General features: G+C 48.7%; 1 protein-coding gene across 1 annotated transcript in view; it reads right to left on the reverse strand.

Moving 5' to 3' along the window:
• BOD1L1 (biorientation of chromosomes in cell division 1 like 1) overlaps window positions 1-17,642 on the reverse strand; it is a 68,191-nt gene that overhangs the window by 13,617 nt on the left and 36,932 nt on the right. The window contains exons 13-22 of the mRNA XM_060247271.1: window positions 15,710-15,777; window positions 14,456-14,528; window positions 14,192-14,268; window positions 12,410-12,494; window positions 10,932-10,999; window positions 9,465-9,525; window positions 4,862-5,976; window positions 4,265-4,429; window positions 1,144-1,323; window positions 268-302 (exon numbers count right to left, since the gene is read on the reverse strand). Of these exons, the coding sequence (XP_060103254.1) occupies window positions 268-302; window positions 1,144-1,323; window positions 4,265-4,429; window positions 4,862-5,976; window positions 9,465-9,525; window positions 10,932-10,999; window positions 12,410-12,494; window positions 14,192-14,268; window positions 14,456-14,528; window positions 15,710-15,777 (1,927 nt within the window). The remainder of the gene's footprint in view (window positions 1-267; window positions 303-1,143; window positions 1,324-4,264; window positions 4,430-4,861; window positions 5,977-9,464; window positions 9,526-10,931; window positions 11,000-12,409; window positions 12,495-14,191; window positions 14,269-14,455; window positions 14,529-15,709; window positions 15,778-17,642) is intronic.

Here is a 17,642-nt window from a genome sequence, read left to right on the forward strand (position 1 = left end):
CGTCGGCGCGGAAATCCGCAGCTTTTGAAGTTTACCGATCGAGATCGGCGCTGGCGCCTACTCCCCATCAGTGTGATGCACAGAGACCACGAAGAAGATCTAATGTTTTGCTTCTGCTATATTACAGTGTCCAGCAACCGGCTGCAGAAGACTGAGCGAACCAGCTGAAGTGCAAGAAGTCTGACTTGGCAAAATGGGCTACTGGCAGGAGCTCCAGCCTTTGGTTCCTAGTTAACATGTTTTCACTCAAGGGGCAATTGTACTTACATGGTGCTTTTTGTCCCCGCGCAGAGTGCTTTTGACTAAAAGGGAAGGAAGAGTATGAGTGTAAGAATGCTACATAAATGCAATTCACATTTTATTAGAGTTTTATTAACCAATTCTTTAAAAATCTTAACAAAACTTTAAGGTAATCAAGTAGCATATATTTTGAAAAGTTGTTTTTCTAATCCTCACTATAGCACACTAAAGCAAAACAGGTTTATTCTGGCAGAGATGAAAGCGAAAGGCAGGCTAAAAAGATTCGATTCTGTACTTCTTGAAAATTAGGAATTCTGAATCCTCAGTGTCAGCTGCAAGTGCCAAGATCTGGAATGGAATCAAGCGTGGGAAGGCAGCTGATGGGGCTCTCTTCAATGAAAGTATCAGACAGGAAAAAACAGGTTGCTTACCCGTAACTGATGATCTTCGAGTAGTCATCTGTGCAGTCACACACTTGGGTTCCGCACTCTGCCATGAATCCACCTCGGAGATTCTAAAGGTTTAGTTTACACTCTTCTTTGGCGCACTTTCCCCTCCCCCCAGGGAGTAGGCATACACCACGCATGCCTAGAGGGGAGAGCGCCTTCCACTCAGTTTCTTCCAGCCGCTACTGGCGGATCCCAAAGAAGAGAGTTCATTGAGAAGGGCCAGCAGCGGGGAAGGCTGGGTGTGTGTGTGTGACTGCACAGATGCCCACTCAAAGATCATCAGTTACAGGTAAGCAACCTGTTTATCTTCTTCGTGGTCTCTGTGCAGTCCCACACTTGGGCGACTGGCTAGCTTCATTGAAGGACGGAGGGTGTTGGCCTGCAAGAGAGCATACAGGTTACACAGCATATCATACATAAGTGGTGTCTTACCTTAGGTCCATCAGTGGAATACTGATCGGAGGAGGGCCTGTCCAAAGGAGGTATCCCTTGTGGCACGTATGTCCAGGGCGTAGTGCGAGATGAAGGTGGCAGGGGAGGACCAAGATGCTGCAGCGCAGATGTCCTCCAGTGGGATGCCATTCATGAAGGCAGATGAAGTTGACATCGCTCTTGTGGAGTGCGGCTTCAACGTCTGGGGTAGAGATTATTCAGCTATTTCATAGCACAGGTAAATAGCTGCTGCTACCCATGTCAAGTCTTCTGTATTTTGGTCAAACTGCATCATCCTAACATTGGTTCAGAAGTAAAGGGTTCTGGGTAAACCACACTGAACACCGAATGCTGCTAGCTAACTTTCCTCATCCCCTCACTGTCCCTTTGTTGTGTAGCCTGCTTTGAAATGGTGATATGGGAACAAGATAGTGGAGCCTTCTCAGGCAGAGTGTCTGTGGGAGTGTGAAGGTGCCAAGGCCTCAGCTTGGGAACGAAGTAGTAACATTCTGATGTGAATATACACTGCATAGAATGCCCCTCCCTCAGGAATCCTTTTGACCTATACCTTAAATGCTTGGTTAATGTCTATGTACCCCAGTCCTTCAATCTCTATCATGGTCTATAGTTCTGTCTCCAATAAACTAGTAACTTTGTTTCAACCAAAGACTCGTTATTGAATTCAGCCGACTTGACAACCCACTTAGATAATCTCTGGGTAGATAGTGTGCAGCCCTGTTTTGGTTTGCCATAGGAGACAAATAAGTCCAGGTCCTTGCGGAATGTGGTTGTCTGCGATAGGTAGAAAGAGACGGCTCTCTGGACGTTTAGGGTGTGCAAGGTACGTTGGCCCTTGTCCCTTGGTTTGGGGAAAAATGTTGGTAGGACTATAGGCTGAGATAGGTGAAATCTAGAGACTACCTTGGGCAGGAATGAGGGGTCCAGCCGAAGGACTACCTTGTCTCTATGAAATATAATGTATGGAGCGTCCAAGCGCAGGGCGCCCAGGTCATTTGCGCATCTGCCAGATGTTAAAGCCACTAGGAGAGCTGTCTTCCAGGACAGCAGCTGCAAGGAGGTCTTTGCCATGGGTTCAAATGGTGAGCAAGTCAGCTGGGTCAGCACAAGAGAAATGCTCCAGGGTGAAACGAAGGAGTGCCTAGGAGGGTGAAAGCGTATGATTCCTTTGATAAAGGACTTAGTGAGTCAATGGGAGAACACAGTAGAACCCTCAACTGGGGCATGGTGAGCTGAGATGGCGGAACGATGGACCTTGAGTGAAGAAAAGCTCAGTCCAGCATCTTTCAAGGTCAGAATGTATGTCAGGTAGTGGTGCCTGCTCTGGTCGAGGGCAGCTAGGTTTGATGTAGTTTGAGAATCTCTTCCATTTGAATGAGTATGAACGCCGTGCAGACGGTTTTCTGGCATTTAGCAGTACTTCTTGTACATTTGCAGGGAGGGTTATACTGTAATCCTCCACCCTGTTAGCCCAAGCTTGGATGGGTCGTGATGGAGTACTCTCCCGTTTTGCTGAGACAGTAGATCTGGTGCTTTCAGAAGTTTCAGGTAACTGTTCCTGGACAGCAGAAGGGTTTTGGTGAACCATGGTTGCCTGGGCCACCACGGTGTTATTAAGATGCAGTTGGTATAGTCCATCGAGATTTTCTGTAGAGCTTTCGATATTAAGGGGATTGGCGGAAAAATGTAGTGTAGGTATCCTGACCAATGTTGTAGGAAGCATCCCCCTTCAACTGTGTTGTTGGTGGGCCTCTAGTGTAAAAGATGTTGCACTTGGTATTGTCTGCTGTCGCAAATACGTCTACTGCTGGGTATCCAAACGTCTGAAAGATGCTCCCCAACCCCACTCGGAGGCATCAGTGGTAACAATCATGGCAGGATGGGAAAGGGTGAAAGGTTTCCCTTCCTGGAGATTGTGTTCTCTCGTCCACCATATGAGTGAGTCTAGGGCGTCCGGTGGGGCCGTGAGTCGGGTCCTTTGGTTGTGACGCAATGGGTGGAAGGTTTGTATGAACCAAAGTTGCAGGGGTCTCATGTGGAGGCATGCGAACTGGATCACTGAGGTTGTGGCCGCCATGAGTTCCAGCATCCTTTGGAAGGTAATTGCCCACTGAGTTGGTGCGGAGATGATTGTATTGGCCAGGATCCGAAGTCTGGCGCCGATGAACTGTAGTTCTCGAGTTGGTTCCAGGTGGGATTTGGTTAGATGGATGCACAGTCCCAGCTTGGTTAGGAAGTCTATGGTGGAGGAGATGTCCTTTTGAAGTTGGGCATGGCTTGATGCCATCAAGAGCTAATCATCTATACATGGGAAGATATTGATGTGGCGGAGCCTGAGGGCGGCCGCTACCACCGCCATGCATTTCGTAAAAGTCCTTGGGGCGATGGGTAGGGCAAATGGTAGGACTTGATATTGAAAGTGGGCACTGCCTATCGTGAAATGCAAGAACCTTCTGTGCTGAGGCCGGATCGTAATGTGGAAGTAGGTGTCCTGGAGGTCCAGGGACGCCAGCCATGCGTCCTTTGGAATCAGTGGGAGGATGGATTGCAGTGTGATCATGCGGAATTTTTTCCATGGAATGTACTTGTTCAGATGGTGTAAGTCCCGGATGGGGCGTTTTTCCCCATCCCTCTTGGGGACTATGAAGTATCTGGAGTAGAATCCCCTGTGTTGGAGGTGTGGAGGGACCGGTTTGATGGCATTTTTTTGTAGTAGAGTTTGAACTTCCTCCACCAGGGTGGTGGATACCAGTGTTGAAACTAAGTGGTGGGATCTCAGCGGGTATAGGAATTCTATTGCGCACCCTATGCGAACAATGGTAAGGACCCACGAATCTGATGGTATGTTCTCCCAGGCTGGGAGGTATGGGGATAGTCTGGTGTGGGATTCATGAGGTTGCATAGGGTGCCACTGGGGAAGGTCAAAGGGACTATTTGGAGGATGTTGTCTTCTTTGACTGATGTTGTCTGAGTTTAGGTTGGTAAGGTTGCTTGCTATTGGGTCCCTTCCACTTCCAATAATCAGACTGTCGTGGGGACCTGGAGCGTTTCCTGTATGTTGGTTTCCATGGCTTAGGTCCTTCTGGTTTCCCTGCTTGAGTGGAAGAGACACCCAGACTTTTTACCCTCTTCCTACTGTAGTCTACGGACGTAAGGATCTCATCAATAGAGGAGTGGAACAAGCCCGGTTCGTCGAATGGTAAGTCTTCCACCTTGAAGATTATGTCCGGTTGAAGGGACGTGCTGCGTAGCCAGGCATGACAGCGGAGAGCTACAGAGGTCACTAACGCCTTGGAAAAGCATGAAACTGCATGGCACACAGAGTTTATCTGTTGTCTGCTTACTCTGGATAGTTGGGTCATGAGGTCTGAGGTTTTCTGTCTCAATGTCTCTGGAAGTTCTGGGAGGAGGCTTGTGAACTGGTTTGCCAGGTGGAAGGTGTATGCGGAGCAGTATGCCAAGTAGTTGTGGATCTTGGCCGTAGTGGTGGATAGAGAATACATCTTTCTCCCCAATGTGTCTAGTTTCCACTCCTCCTTGTCAGGTGGGGCTGGATGTCTGGTCTGTCTTGATTACGAGGCGGAGTGAACAATAGCCAAGTTTGGGGCAGGGCTTGAGAAGAGAAATTTGGCTTTTGGTGCATGGATCTTGTATAGGGATTCCAGCCTTTTAGAAGTCAATTGCACTGAGGCTGGCACGTCCCGCGCTTCCTTGAGACCTACGAGGTGCACAGGAAGCATCGGTAGTAGGTAGCCCGCTGGTAGAGAGGACTGCATTATGTCATGAATGATGTCTGATACCTTGGGTGTCTCGCTGGACAACTTGATGTTCAGGGCTTCAGCAAGGTTGGAGATAAGATCCAGGTATGCTTTTGATCCCTCGGAGGGGGAGAGAGTTGTAAGTTTAGCAATGTCTGCTTCATGTGACGCTGAGTGGGTGTCTTCTGCAGAGGATGAGGAGTCCTCCGAGTCAGATGACAGGGCAGATGAAGATTGTTCCAAAGTTGCTTCAGGTATTGTCTGCTGGAAGTGTAGTGCAGCCGTCTGTGGGGGCTTGGGAGCAGTCGCAGCAGCTGCAGTAGAGGTGTCGTCCCCCAATGAGATTGGGGTGGGTTGAGTCTGAGCCATAGTGATGATGGCTGATGGTGATGTCCGTCTTTGCGGGGGTGCATCCCTGAATCCTGGATGGTCATGTATGGAGATGTAGTTGTAGTACCTTATGTGTCTGTACTGGTCGAAGGATGGAGAACATGAGCGGTAGCGTTGTTGGTACCTGCTGGGTATGTAATCATGTGGAGAGGATTCCCTGTAGTAATGGCGTTGTGATGGAGATCGGGAGCATCGAATCCTAGGATGATGAACTCTCGGTTCTTGCTGGTAACTAGGATCCATCAGAATTTGGGTCTGCCGTTTTTGAGGGTGCATGTCTGTGAAGGAAGCGGGACCCAGGGTGTGCTGCTGTCGGATCCGAGAATGTTGGTCGATGCCTTGTTGTGGGTTGGATTCGAGAAAATCGGATGGTAGATTGCTGTGGACCAACGGTGACCTGGAGGGGATGTTGATGATTTGGGATGGAATTGTCGGGTTCAAGGTTGACATTGTCGGATTCGAAGGGTGGCTGTCCGGTATGAAATCAGATGGTACCGAGAGTTTGGCCAGTACTGATGGTTTTGGCAGTGCCTGTTGTTTGGGGGCCGTCAAATCCGAGGGCTGTTCCGTGCGGCGTTTGTGCTTCTTGGCCTTCGGATCAGAGGTTGAATCCGAGGCATGTTTCTTGGTCTTGTTGGGCTTAGGCTTCAGTAGGGCAGAGGCCATGGAAGCAGCTGACATCGCCACGTCTCCCGGTGGGATTTGGGGAGCGGGCAAAGACCGTAATGCGGAGGAACTCTGCATCTCCGGGCGCAGGGATAGCTCGAGGAGATGGCTTCAGAGCCTAGCGGCCCTGTTCTTCCTTGCCTGCTTGCTGAAGTTGAGGCAGTGGGGGCATGTGTCAATTTGGTGGGATTCCCCCAGACAAAGGAGGCAATGTGAATGCCCATCTGACGAAGGAATTTTTGCCCTGCACCTCCAGCACTTTTTAAAAACGACCTTGGTGTCCTTCCCTTCCATGCAAGGCTTCAGCCAGTTCGAAGCGAGGCTGGAAAGAATCGGGGGGAAGGGGTGGGGGACAGCCACGAAAAACTAAAGTTACCCCCCCCTTTTTTTAGAAGTAGAAGAGGGAAGTAACGATACCAGTTTGGAGAAAAGGCAACGACGATGCTGGAAAATGGTGGAAAGGAACAGAGCGCAGCGAGGTAGGTCTAGCAGGAGTGGCGGTAAAAAAGAAACTGAGAGGGAGGCGCTCTCCCTTCCCTCTAGGCATGTGCGGTGCATGCCTACTCCCCAGGGGGAGGGGAAAGCGTGCCAAAGAAGAGCGTAAACTAAAGCTTTAGAATCTCTGAGGTGGATTCATGGCAGAGCGCAGAACCCAAGTGTGGGACTGCACAGAGACCATGAAGAAGATCATCCACTTCATTCCAATGAGAGCAGGGTGGTCTGGGAAAGAACCATTTCAAAAAGGACCCTCTGCTGTTCAGAGCTAAGTAATCAAATGCATTTCCTTGCTGACAGAAGTGAAAAGTGGGTGGATCGGACCCACTGGATAGTCTACAACATTTCAGGGAGCCCCACAAAAGTTCACCCTCAAACGAAGGAGAATGAGGAGGGCCTTGCATCACAGCTCTCCTGGATCTCTGCATCAGGGGGAGTTTATGGAGGCACCGCGGCGATCAACACACACCTTTGCTGGGGCCAGCCAGAAAGCGGGCAGGGCCAGTGGAGGGATTTGCCCAGCGAGGCTTCCGATTGGCCACTGGACTGTCTCTGCAGATTTCAAAAATTTTGCTTTGGCAACAGCTGCTACCACCAAACAAGGATCTTTACTGTGTGAGTGAAAGTCAGCTGCCAGAGAAAGCCATTTTGTGGCTGCCTCCACCACCTTCCCCAGCCATTTTGTGACTGTGCCCATCAAGTTGGGTCAGAATGCCAAAGGTGCCCTCAGGCTGAAAAAGCTTGCTTCCTAGTATGCCCTGAAGCAGCGATGCTGTACATGAGGGAACCTCTCTCTTCTGCTCTCTTCTCTCCTTTGCAAAGAGGAAAACAATATGAACGATTACCTTTCGGAGGAGTCTTCTCTTTATTCTTAGGACTCGAAGACTGTTTTGTTGAATTAAAAACAATGTTTTGGAATTATTATTTAATTACAAAATGTAACAATTACTGACTAGTAAAAATAGAATCAAGGCATTACAAATACAAGTAACACAAAGAGCTATGGGAAATAAAGGAGAAATTAAAAAAAGGGGGGGGGGGAAATCTAACATGCAGTTAATTTCACCAAATGACCATGCATCTGATAACCAAAAGCTGTTTCACAGATTGTGTGGGGACAAATTTGCCTTTGCACATATTACAGGAAGTGTACAGGGAAATGTAGCCAATTGTGGCCCCCCCCCCCCACACCAGACATCTGTTGTCACATTCACTACACACAGGGCCACATTCACTGTATTTACAGCTAGGCAACCATGTTTTGGTACCGTTTAAAGACAGAGATGAATTCCACAAGCTGGGCAATTCCTGGCCTAAGTCTCAGCCCGGCCACAAACTCAGGAGGCAGCACGAAGACATTCTTTTCTGCTTCTGTCCTTATGAGCTTGATAATACAAGGGTAATTATACCGACCCACCTTTCAAGACTGGTTTTTAGATTTCCTGAAATCCGGTAACTGAAGGACTTTCAATACTTAGGATGGTCACAGTACAAGGCACATTTTGCCTCTTGAACTAACGCCAGAGCCTGCTAGCTTCAGGTCAAGCAATGGCATCGAGATAGACCAGTCTCTATCGTAGGCTTGCTTTTGGCTGTTCTCCAAAATTTGTTTTGCATGGACACTACTTGGCAGCTGCGCGAGAGGCTGGTGACACACGCAGAGCCGTTTCCTGACAACTGCAGCATCAAGTAATGACTGGCACATGTGACTGGGCCCCTGAAGGACTAACACGGCAGGCAGATTTTTCAAATCACTTTTCCGTGTCCTTGGTTTACACCTTCGGCTGTCTCGGTAACGAGGCGCAGAGAAATCAGGAGCTGTTTACACATCCATCGACCGGCTCTTGTGCTCGAGGCCGCTTCATAGCTCAAAGCAGTTACAGCCAACACCAGGACGAAGGAAGACAGGAAGAAAACTTAGCTGACCCCAAAGCCCTAGATGAGGAAGGACCACTGAGCCTGACCCCCTGCTTGGCACAGGAAGCCCAAAGACAGCCTGACCCTGACAAGATGGCTGCTCGTCCTCTGCTCGAAGACCTCCAGTGAGCTTCTTTAGGTAGCCAGCACCACCATCCGTGCTCTCCCTATTAGGAAGTCTCTCCTCAAGTTTCATTGAATTGTCTCCTGTAACTTAAGCCCAGTAGATCAAGTCTTGCCCTCTAGAGCCACAGACAGCCAATCCCTGGCCTTTTCTCAGAGGTGACCCTTTGAAATCTTGCTTCCCTTGGCATCCTCCCCTTCTTCTCCCCTCCATCTTCCCTCACAGGACCTGTTTTCCTGACCTCAAGCCATCTTGACTGCCCTCCTCCCCTCAGCCTGTTCCAATCTGCCTTCATCTTTTTGAAAATGCAGCCCCCAGTACTGGAGCAGGATGTCCCACAGTCCTCTGCAGTGACTACATGCCTGGCTTGAAGTAAGAGCCCAGGGAACGGCTAGTTCAGTCTGTGTGAGGGGTCTCCATTGAGTCTGGGAGAAACTCTGACAGATTCCACTGAGGACTTGGCTGAAGAAAACTGATTGAGTTTCCAAAGCTGATATAGTCGGGAAGAGAGCTGCTATCTGACCCGCCCCCCCCAAGGCTCACCAAGAGGGGTTGTAGTGGGGAGAGTACTGGACTAAGAGCTAGGAGGCCCAGGTGCAAATCCCCACTCTGCTATGGGAGTCACCCGCTCTCAGCCTATGCTACCTCCTGAGGTTGTCATGGAGGACCCAAGAACGATGCAAGCTGCTCTGGACCTCCACTGGGGAGAAAGGCAGGGCAAACATGAAGGAAATAAATAAATTGGGCTGATGGGTCTTGGCCAGTGCTCATCTTGCAGTTAAAAAAAAATTAAAAACAGCGCTACACAAAAAAACCAAACTCTCACAACACGCATGCATTTCAATAACAAGACAAACGCTTACGTTCCCAGTTCTTGCGTCAGTTCCTGAATCTTGACCTGAAAGGAAAACAAGCCTCTTGAGTCGAATGCAGTGGCTGTGTTCCTTTGCCCTGGAGAGGTGGCATCAGACTTACCTGGCAGGGGATATTTACGAGGTCTTCCTCTTTTCCGTTTGACTGTTACTTGCTGGTTCACCTAAACAAGAGAGGAGGGAAAGGGGGCAGTTGGGCATGGGAAATCACCACTGTCACCGTTATATCGAGCACACTTCACGATTAAGCAGGGAGGACACTAGAGACATCACAGTTAAAAGACCGAAGGCTCTTATGAACGGAAGAAGTTCCCTCTCCTCCCTTTGAGCCTTCTGTGCCCTCCAAAGCTGCTCTCTGGGGTCGGAGGGAGGGCCTGCAGCTTGAGGAGAGAAGACAGAGCTTTCAGCTCCACAGCTGCCTCAGAGGAGACACAGGAAGGGAGATCCAGAAGTGAAGAGAGGATTCTCATAGCTACCAGTCTCACACCTGAAGACAGGAGCAGACAGAATAGGGCCTCTGGAAGAGATCGTATTTTATTTTTTTAATGAAAGCACGGGGTCCCCTTTAAATGCCTGGGATCCAGATCAGTTGGGTCTTGAAAGCGGCATTTTGCACACAAATTGGCTACCCAGTGAAGTTCTTTCGACACTCCAGTGATGTGTGCTTGATACTCCTACTCAGCTAGGCGCCTTGTGGATGCATTTTAAACCATCTGAAGTTTCTAAACTGTCTTTAAAGGCAGCTGCAGACAGAGCTTTGCTACAGTAACTGGGATGTGATTACAGCATGAATGTCCACCAACACTTCTGCATAATTAAAAAGAACACCCATCTGACCTGGACTTAGAATTCAATTTTTACTTCTTCTGCTTTTAAGAGATACGTTCTGGAACACCGTGGCTCTTGAATTAACTGACAATGTTCCCTTGAAGAGAGTTTTTTTTTTTAAAAAAATAGCTATTTCCATGTTAGGTGGAAAAAGTCTTTATGCCTGACTGGCAAAGTGATAAAGGTATGCCATGCTGCAACAAGGATTAATTACTAATAATCATATGACAATGTGTGTAGTATAGCCAGGAGATCCTAAGACTGTCTGGCAGGCAGAAGTTCTAGCTCTATTAGTATTATACACCACTATGGGATGAGCTAGACTTGCTTTTTTAAAGGCAAGAGACTTTTCAGAGGTGGTTTGCCCTTGCCTGCCTGTGTTATGTCCCTGGTAGAAGAGATTGGATATATACCCCACCCTTCACTATCCAAAGGCTTACAATCACCTTTCCTTTCCCCCTCCCCACAACAGACATCCTGTGAGGTAGGTGGGAGCGGAGAGAGCTCTGACAGAAACTGCTCTTGAGGGAACAGCTCTGAGAGAACTTGTGACTAACTCAAGGCCACATCAGCAGGTGCATGTGAGGAGTGGGGAATCAAACCCGGCTCTCCCAGATAAGAATCTGCACACTTAACTACTACACCAAACTGGCTCTCACCCATCCTAATACTAGCCAGAGCCAACCTCACTTAGCTTCTGAGATTGGGCAGGAGTGCATTAGAACACACCAGGTTAACTTGCCTCAATGGGATTTAAACCGGACTCCAGATCTGTTTTTTCACAAATATCCATTTTGCCAGCAGTATTATCTGTGGGGAGAAAAAAAAGATTCACAGGAACGCATTTGCTGCTTATCATCATCTCTGAGTGCTGGCATAAACAAACGGAGACTTCCTCTGCATTGTATAAACCCTGGTTTTCATTTGCAGGACACCCCCTATCCATTCCTGCTTCTGTGACAATCTAGATAAACATCAGTGAATTTGCAGGGCCATAAGTTATTCAACATTTATTATACCATTTACCTGCAGTGTGCAGGACCTGACTATTCGCAGCGGTTCAATGAGCACTGCATCCACCTATGCTTTTGTGGGAAAGGCAGCTGGGAGAAGAAATACTCCACCCGCACTCCGGGTTTCCAGCATCCCAGAGCCTCCCCTGGCAGCTGGGACCCAGCTCTTGCACACCCAGCCACCCAGGCGGCAACAAGGAAGGAGAGCAGAGAGGCTCCTCCTCCTCCTCAAGATGCACCCCTGACTCTGTTCCACTCACTCCTTTCTCTTCTGTGGTTGAACTTAGGGTTTGAATTTAAAGCTAGAGAGATTTTTAAAAAACAAGGGTTTGAGCAGATCCCCATTCACTTCAATGAGATATAGAGAGCAGAACTTTTGGGTGGAAAGTAGGGATGAGTACGAACCGAAACACAAAATGGGCTGGTCTGTGATTTGCAAACTGCCAGTTCATGAAGTGTGCCTTCAATGAAACATCCCTGAACCTTCCACGGGTTTGTGCCTACCCTTGGCTTTCCCAGGCACCACACGTCTTGAACTGCCTTCCCTCCTCGGTCAGATTCCCCAGGTGCCCCATGGCCGCAGGGCACCTGTGGAAGCCCATCTCAGGAGGGGGGGCAGTTTAAAATTCCTCCCTGCTTCCCCAAGGCTTCTCCCCTCCCTTCCACAGGTGCCCCAAGGCCCAGCTAAGTCTGCAGGGAGACCTCTCCCTGTGGGCTCTGCTGGACTGTCTGGCTGAAACTGGGCAAACCCAGCTGAGCCCACAAAGAGCCCCTCCTCAGTCTTTCTTCCCATCCCTAGCCAGCCAGCCAATGGAGGGATGAGGCCCCCTACAGCTGCAGTGGGACCCCAGGCTTTAACCCCCTTCTCTCTCAAGTCACACTACAGAAGCAACACAACTTTTCCATTGTGCCCTATTGGCCCACAGGGTGATTGTGGGCTGCAGAAGGGAAGGAGAGGCATTTAAGTGCCTCCTCCTCCCTCCCCTAGCCATGCGGCGGCTGTAGCCCATATGGAGGAAGGAGGGGCTGCATTTAAATGCCTCCCCCAGCCATACTGAATAACGAATCCCCAAACTGGTTCAGAGAACATGGTGGATCAGGTTGGTTTGTGAAAGCAAACGAACCACAAACCAAATGAACCACCATTTTCCCAGTCTGTGCCCATCTCTAGTACAAAGCTTACAATGGAAAACTAATCCAAAATCACCTTTTTCTTCTATAGCATCTGATGATGGTCCCTGAATTTCCACACCACCTTCAGGTAGCTTTCCTGAATCTCTGGCAGCAACTTCCTAAGGAATTTAAAAATAGACAAGCAATGTTGTACCAATGTTGTACCATCACCCCCTTGATTTTAGAGCACTGTTCCCTTATGTAAACCAAGCATCACTCAAAGCCTTGAAGGGCAAAATCCCCAAATCAACCCCAAAGCAGATTCCATCTGAGGGTCCCATGCACTCAGACCAAGGACCTTAGAGAGTTGTACTGAGATCCGATTATGCATCTGCTAAAAAAAATTCTGCTTTGAATGACAACATTCACATCCATTGAGTTCATGCCTCCTATGTGGAATGCCTACAGAAATGCTACTTAGATTTACGAAATAAGAAGCTAAAGCACGGGGAGGATTGTAAAAGGTAGACTGCATCCTCCAAGACAACTTGGGTCTGAGGTTGACTGTGAATTACAATCAGTTGTGATCCTGCAGTGTCAGAAAGCTGTAACTCCACTATGGATAGGAATTGGGACAGAACCATTGGATCTGTCTGTGAAGGGAAAAACAGCATTACACAGATGGGATGCAGGCAGGAAATGTAATGGTATTTAGGCTGAATGTGTAGAGCTTGTCAGATTTTGGATGCTAAGCAGGTTGGACCCTGGCTAGTATTTGGTGGAGAGACGACCAAGGAATGCCAGTGTTGTGACGCAGGGGGAGGCCATGGCAAACTGCCTTTGAAGACAGTTCCCATTTTGGCTGATGAAGTCTGCTTAAGAGCATACGAAAGCTTACATTCTAAATAAAACTTAGCTGGTCTTAAAGGCGCACTTGTCTACTGCTTTGTTCCCTCGAAACTTAGAAGCTCCTCTGGAGAACCTCCAGAGGATAATCCTGGAACTCCAGGATCTGAAATGCTGATGGGACTTCAAGCAGCTGACACCACGTTATCCCAGGAAGGTAGGTCAGAAATCGGTTTTGTTTGGGCCCCGTGCCACAACCCCGCCCCCCCCCCCCCCCCGAAACCAAATGAACAACGAAATCAAACCATCTCAAGCTATGGGCACTCCATTCACATTCCTGGAGCAGGTTACCAATGCCAGGAACGGGCCCCTTTGAGGCAAAGAAAGTCAATGAGGTCCTGTGAATGGCCGACAAAGCCAAGGAGTGAGAAGAACTGCCCAAAGCGCCTGCCAGGTGGTTTCATAGGGAGGTCAGCGAATACATGTAACTCATTTAGCCAACAAGCATCAAAAACTCTGCTACTTTTTAATGCAAGCATTTCACATGTTCACCAACACTGCTGAGAACACATTTCCCTTGCCTGATGCTGCTTCATAAACTATGGTTTTTTTTCTTTAAAGGCTGAGCTTTGTGTTCAAATCCAAGGCTGCCGTTCTCAGGTAGCTTCTTAAAGGATGGGAGACACAGGAAGAATCACCGGTGTCACCAAGCAGAGCCGCTTCCTAGAGCCAATGCCGCAGCATTTCATCCCCTCCCCCACATTTTTAAAGATTAAGTCATCTGGAAGAGATGGGGCTCCCTCTCCCCTCCCTTGTCAGGTTACCAAAGCGCCACAAATGGGGGCCGATGGTCACCGTTTCAACTGAAGGGCTTGTGGCAATAGACAAAGAAGCTTAAAAACCTCGCCATGTAAATAAAACATGTGACTAGCAAAAGCACCCAGCGATTTGAGAGCGCACCACACCTCTCTTGGACCTCTCAACGTAACTCAGAAGTCATACAAATGAAAACAAGTCACGAATACACCACCTCGGCTTCTCCTTTGGCTTTGAAACCCTGGCTCTCTTCAGCTTCCTCTCCCCCGATCTGAGACACAGGGCCATCATCTGGAAAGCAAGGTTGACACTGAACTGAGATGGTTCCCAAAAGCCTTATTTATGCGCAAGAGCACTGAAGTGTCACGAATCACTTTCTTAAGGTCAAGCTGACCTCTATGAACCCTGCCATGCAAATCTACTCCAACGTTCGCTATCGGAGACGGTAATGCAAGAGCGCTTGTTGTGTATTGGCTACCTGAGTCGCCCTGTCCCGTAGCTGGAGGGCAGTCTTGCGTTTCTTCCTCCTGATCAGGTATTTCTACCTGTAACTAACAAGAGGACAGGCGATCAGAAGACCAAAAGAATATCATTGCTTTGCTGGATCAGACCAAGATCCATCTAAGTCCAGCACTTTGTTTCCAAGCATTAAAGTCGCTTTTCAACTTGCAAAGTTCACAAAGCGATGTACAAAATGGAAGCATGGATTAGTACTACCAATAATCCTCAGCTGCTTTTGGTGGAAGAGTAGGCTACTACACAGTTTGAGAGGTGGCAGAACCAAAAGGATCCAGACACAGTCTCTGATGGCACAGTTGTCTGTTAGGTGGCCAGAGATCCCCCAATGACTCTTCTAGAAGGTGCTCTCATGGAGGATGTGAAGACCCTTCCTTGCTGCACATTTCCCAGCGGATCCAGATGTACAGGGATGTTGCTCGGAACAAGGACATGCTAGCACTAGAGTTGCTGGGTTATGGGGGGCTATCTTTGGTCAGCAACCCCCACGGACCCCCACTGCTGCTGGGCGGGCTGGCAGGGGGGGAAATGTAGGGGAAAAAACCCTTGCCATTGCAGTGGAAGGACACCATTTCAAGGCAGAACCTGCAAACGACATCACGCCATCAACGTGACGGCACCCTTCCTTTCCCATGTCCCTGTCCCCCCAGCTGGGTGCCACCCACTAAGCTGGCACAGCATCGGCAGCCCATGGCCGTGCCCTTCCACCACCAAGCTCACAAGGAGCGCTACCCCATCTCGGCTGGTCCCTCTCACCATATTCTAGCACTTCCCCCCCCCCCCCCCCCCGTTGCTGAGAGCAGGACAACCCCTGCCCAGCAGGAAGAGACTGATGGGCTTCCCAAACTACAAAGAGGATAGCTGACTCCAGCATGTCTCTCACTATGCACTCTGCAGGTGCAGACACTGGAACGAGCCATCCCATCTTTGCGGCTGATGTTCCCGAGCAACAATACAGCAGACTGCTTTTCCCCAGGTGCCAAAAACTGAACCAGTCCTTCCCTGCCTTTGTTGCCACATGCCTTTCTCCAGAAAAGCGCAGGATGCTTTTTAAAAAGCCACCTGATTGTTACAAGAGTCGCTGAGAAAATAGCTGTCTCATTTTGAGTTTCAAACACTGAGTCGGGAGACCAACAGTTTAAGCAGCTAGGAGTTCTTTTTCTTGTGTTGTTCTTCAGCAAAAACGTAAAAACGAGAGGAAAAGACAAATACAAACCTCGAGTGACTTTTCTTCAGGAGGCGCCGCTGCTTCAGCTATGATGATGGTCTCTGAAGCCTCAAGGGCTAAAACACAAAAGCATAAACACATGGAACGACAGCAATGGCAGTGATAAGCCATTCATTTGCATGAAACATCTGGAGGGGGTCACACTATTTACCGGGACGCCGTGGAACTGTCCTACTAATGGTGGTGCCTTCCACAAAAGAGGTCTCTCCCAGACTGACGGTTACTCTTGATAGCTCCTACCACTGCCAGGGCCCTCTGGCATCGATCCCCATTCTTCCGCACTGCAACACACTAGAGGAGCAGCTACCATCCCAGGGCCTCCCCCACACCATCACTTGGTAGCCCTGATGCTACCGATTTCACAACATGCTCCACCGCTCAGGGGGAGTCCCACACCAGACGGTGTCACTTTCTGGCCCCCCATCCAGCAGGCATATCAAGCACAGACTGAGGGATATTCCAACTCAAGCTGGAATTGCTATCTCCATGCTTCTTCCATATTCTGCATCCAAGTGTCAGGCTCTGTTCATCTATGTTATTAATCAATGCTGTTACTAATCATATTCAATGCTGCTTAGAAAGGCCTACTAACATAGAAGCCGGGGTAGCAAGGAGGGGGGGGGAAGAGTAGAAAATAGCTTCCCAGGAATATCAAAGGTTGCCAAGGTCCCTTTGAAGCAGACAGTGTGTGCCAGATTCTCACCTCCTCTCCGGAGGCCCCAAGGACGTTGCCTCTGGGAAATGTCACCACCAACTGAAGAGATAAGGGGGGGGGGGGAAGTGTTGGGAAAAGTCTCACACGCAAAGTAACCTTTTGTTTTGGGAATTAGGGGGTAGAGAAACAATTGCTTTGATGTAGAAGGTTAAATGCCAATAGTTCGAGCTGATCTCCATCAGTTCCAATACCTGCCATGCTGAAGTAACTCTGAAGTATCCAATAAATGCAACTTTGTTTCAAAATACCAAGTCTGCTTACTTGGGAGCTTCAATGAACCTACGCCTGACACCAAGTCCCTTCCAGAAGCTCAACACCACCTCTCACTGGTGACAGCCAATGCAGGAGGAGCGGACTCTTATGCATCTTTCCAAGGGAACTGCAGTTCCCATCATTGTTTTGCTTTTGAAGCACCAAGCAGCAGAGAAATTTCTGGTGCAAAGGCCAAGTCAGGAGGGGGAGGGACAGAAACATTCGGGGGGGGGGGGAGCTCTCTCCCAACCTATTTTTGAAGTTTTTCAAAGGAAAAAACAGATTTTCAGTTCAATTGTAAACAGAGCTACACTCTTCTAAGCCCATTGATTTAAATGGACTTTGACTTGCGTAACACTTCCTCAGGCTTGCATTGTTTGTGGACCGCTGGAAAATAATCCTTTGATTTTTTTCCCCTTTGAAATGAGTAAAATGCTTTTAAAGATAATTTTTTTACTCATATTTTTGTTTTGGTCTTTGATTATAATCAATAACGTTAGCTAAAAAAAAAAGGTAACGGTAGTCCCCTGTGCCAGCACCAGTCGTTTCTGACTCTGGGGGGAGGTTGCTTTCACGTTTTCATGGCAGACTTTTTTTTTTATGGGGTGGTTTGCCTTTGCCTTCCCCAGTCATCTACGCTTTCCCCCCAGCAAGTCGGGTACTCATTTTACCGACCTCAGAAGCATGGAAGGCTGAGTCAACCTCAAGCCGGTTACCTGAACCCAGCTTCTGCCGGGAACGAACTCAGGTCGTGAGCAGAGGTTAGGACTGCAGTACTGCAGCTTTACCACTCTGCACCATGGGGATCAATATGCTAGCTATGCTCACTGAAAATGTATACTATGAAAGTCTGAGGGCTCCCCCCCGCCATTTTTCTAATGGAAATTTTTGGAAGCACTGGGAATAAAAACTCCTGTGAAACATTCCCCTGCCTTTGGGATGAATTAATTTTTT

The sequence above is a fragment of the Heteronotia binoei genome, chromosome 9 (assembly GCF_032191835.1).
Source record: "Heteronotia binoei isolate CCM8104 ecotype False Entrance Well chromosome 9, APGP_CSIRO_Hbin_v1, whole genome shotgun sequence".
Classification (NCBI taxonomy): Eukaryota; Metazoa; Chordata; class Lepidosauria; order Squamata; family Gekkonidae; genus Heteronotia; species Heteronotia binoei.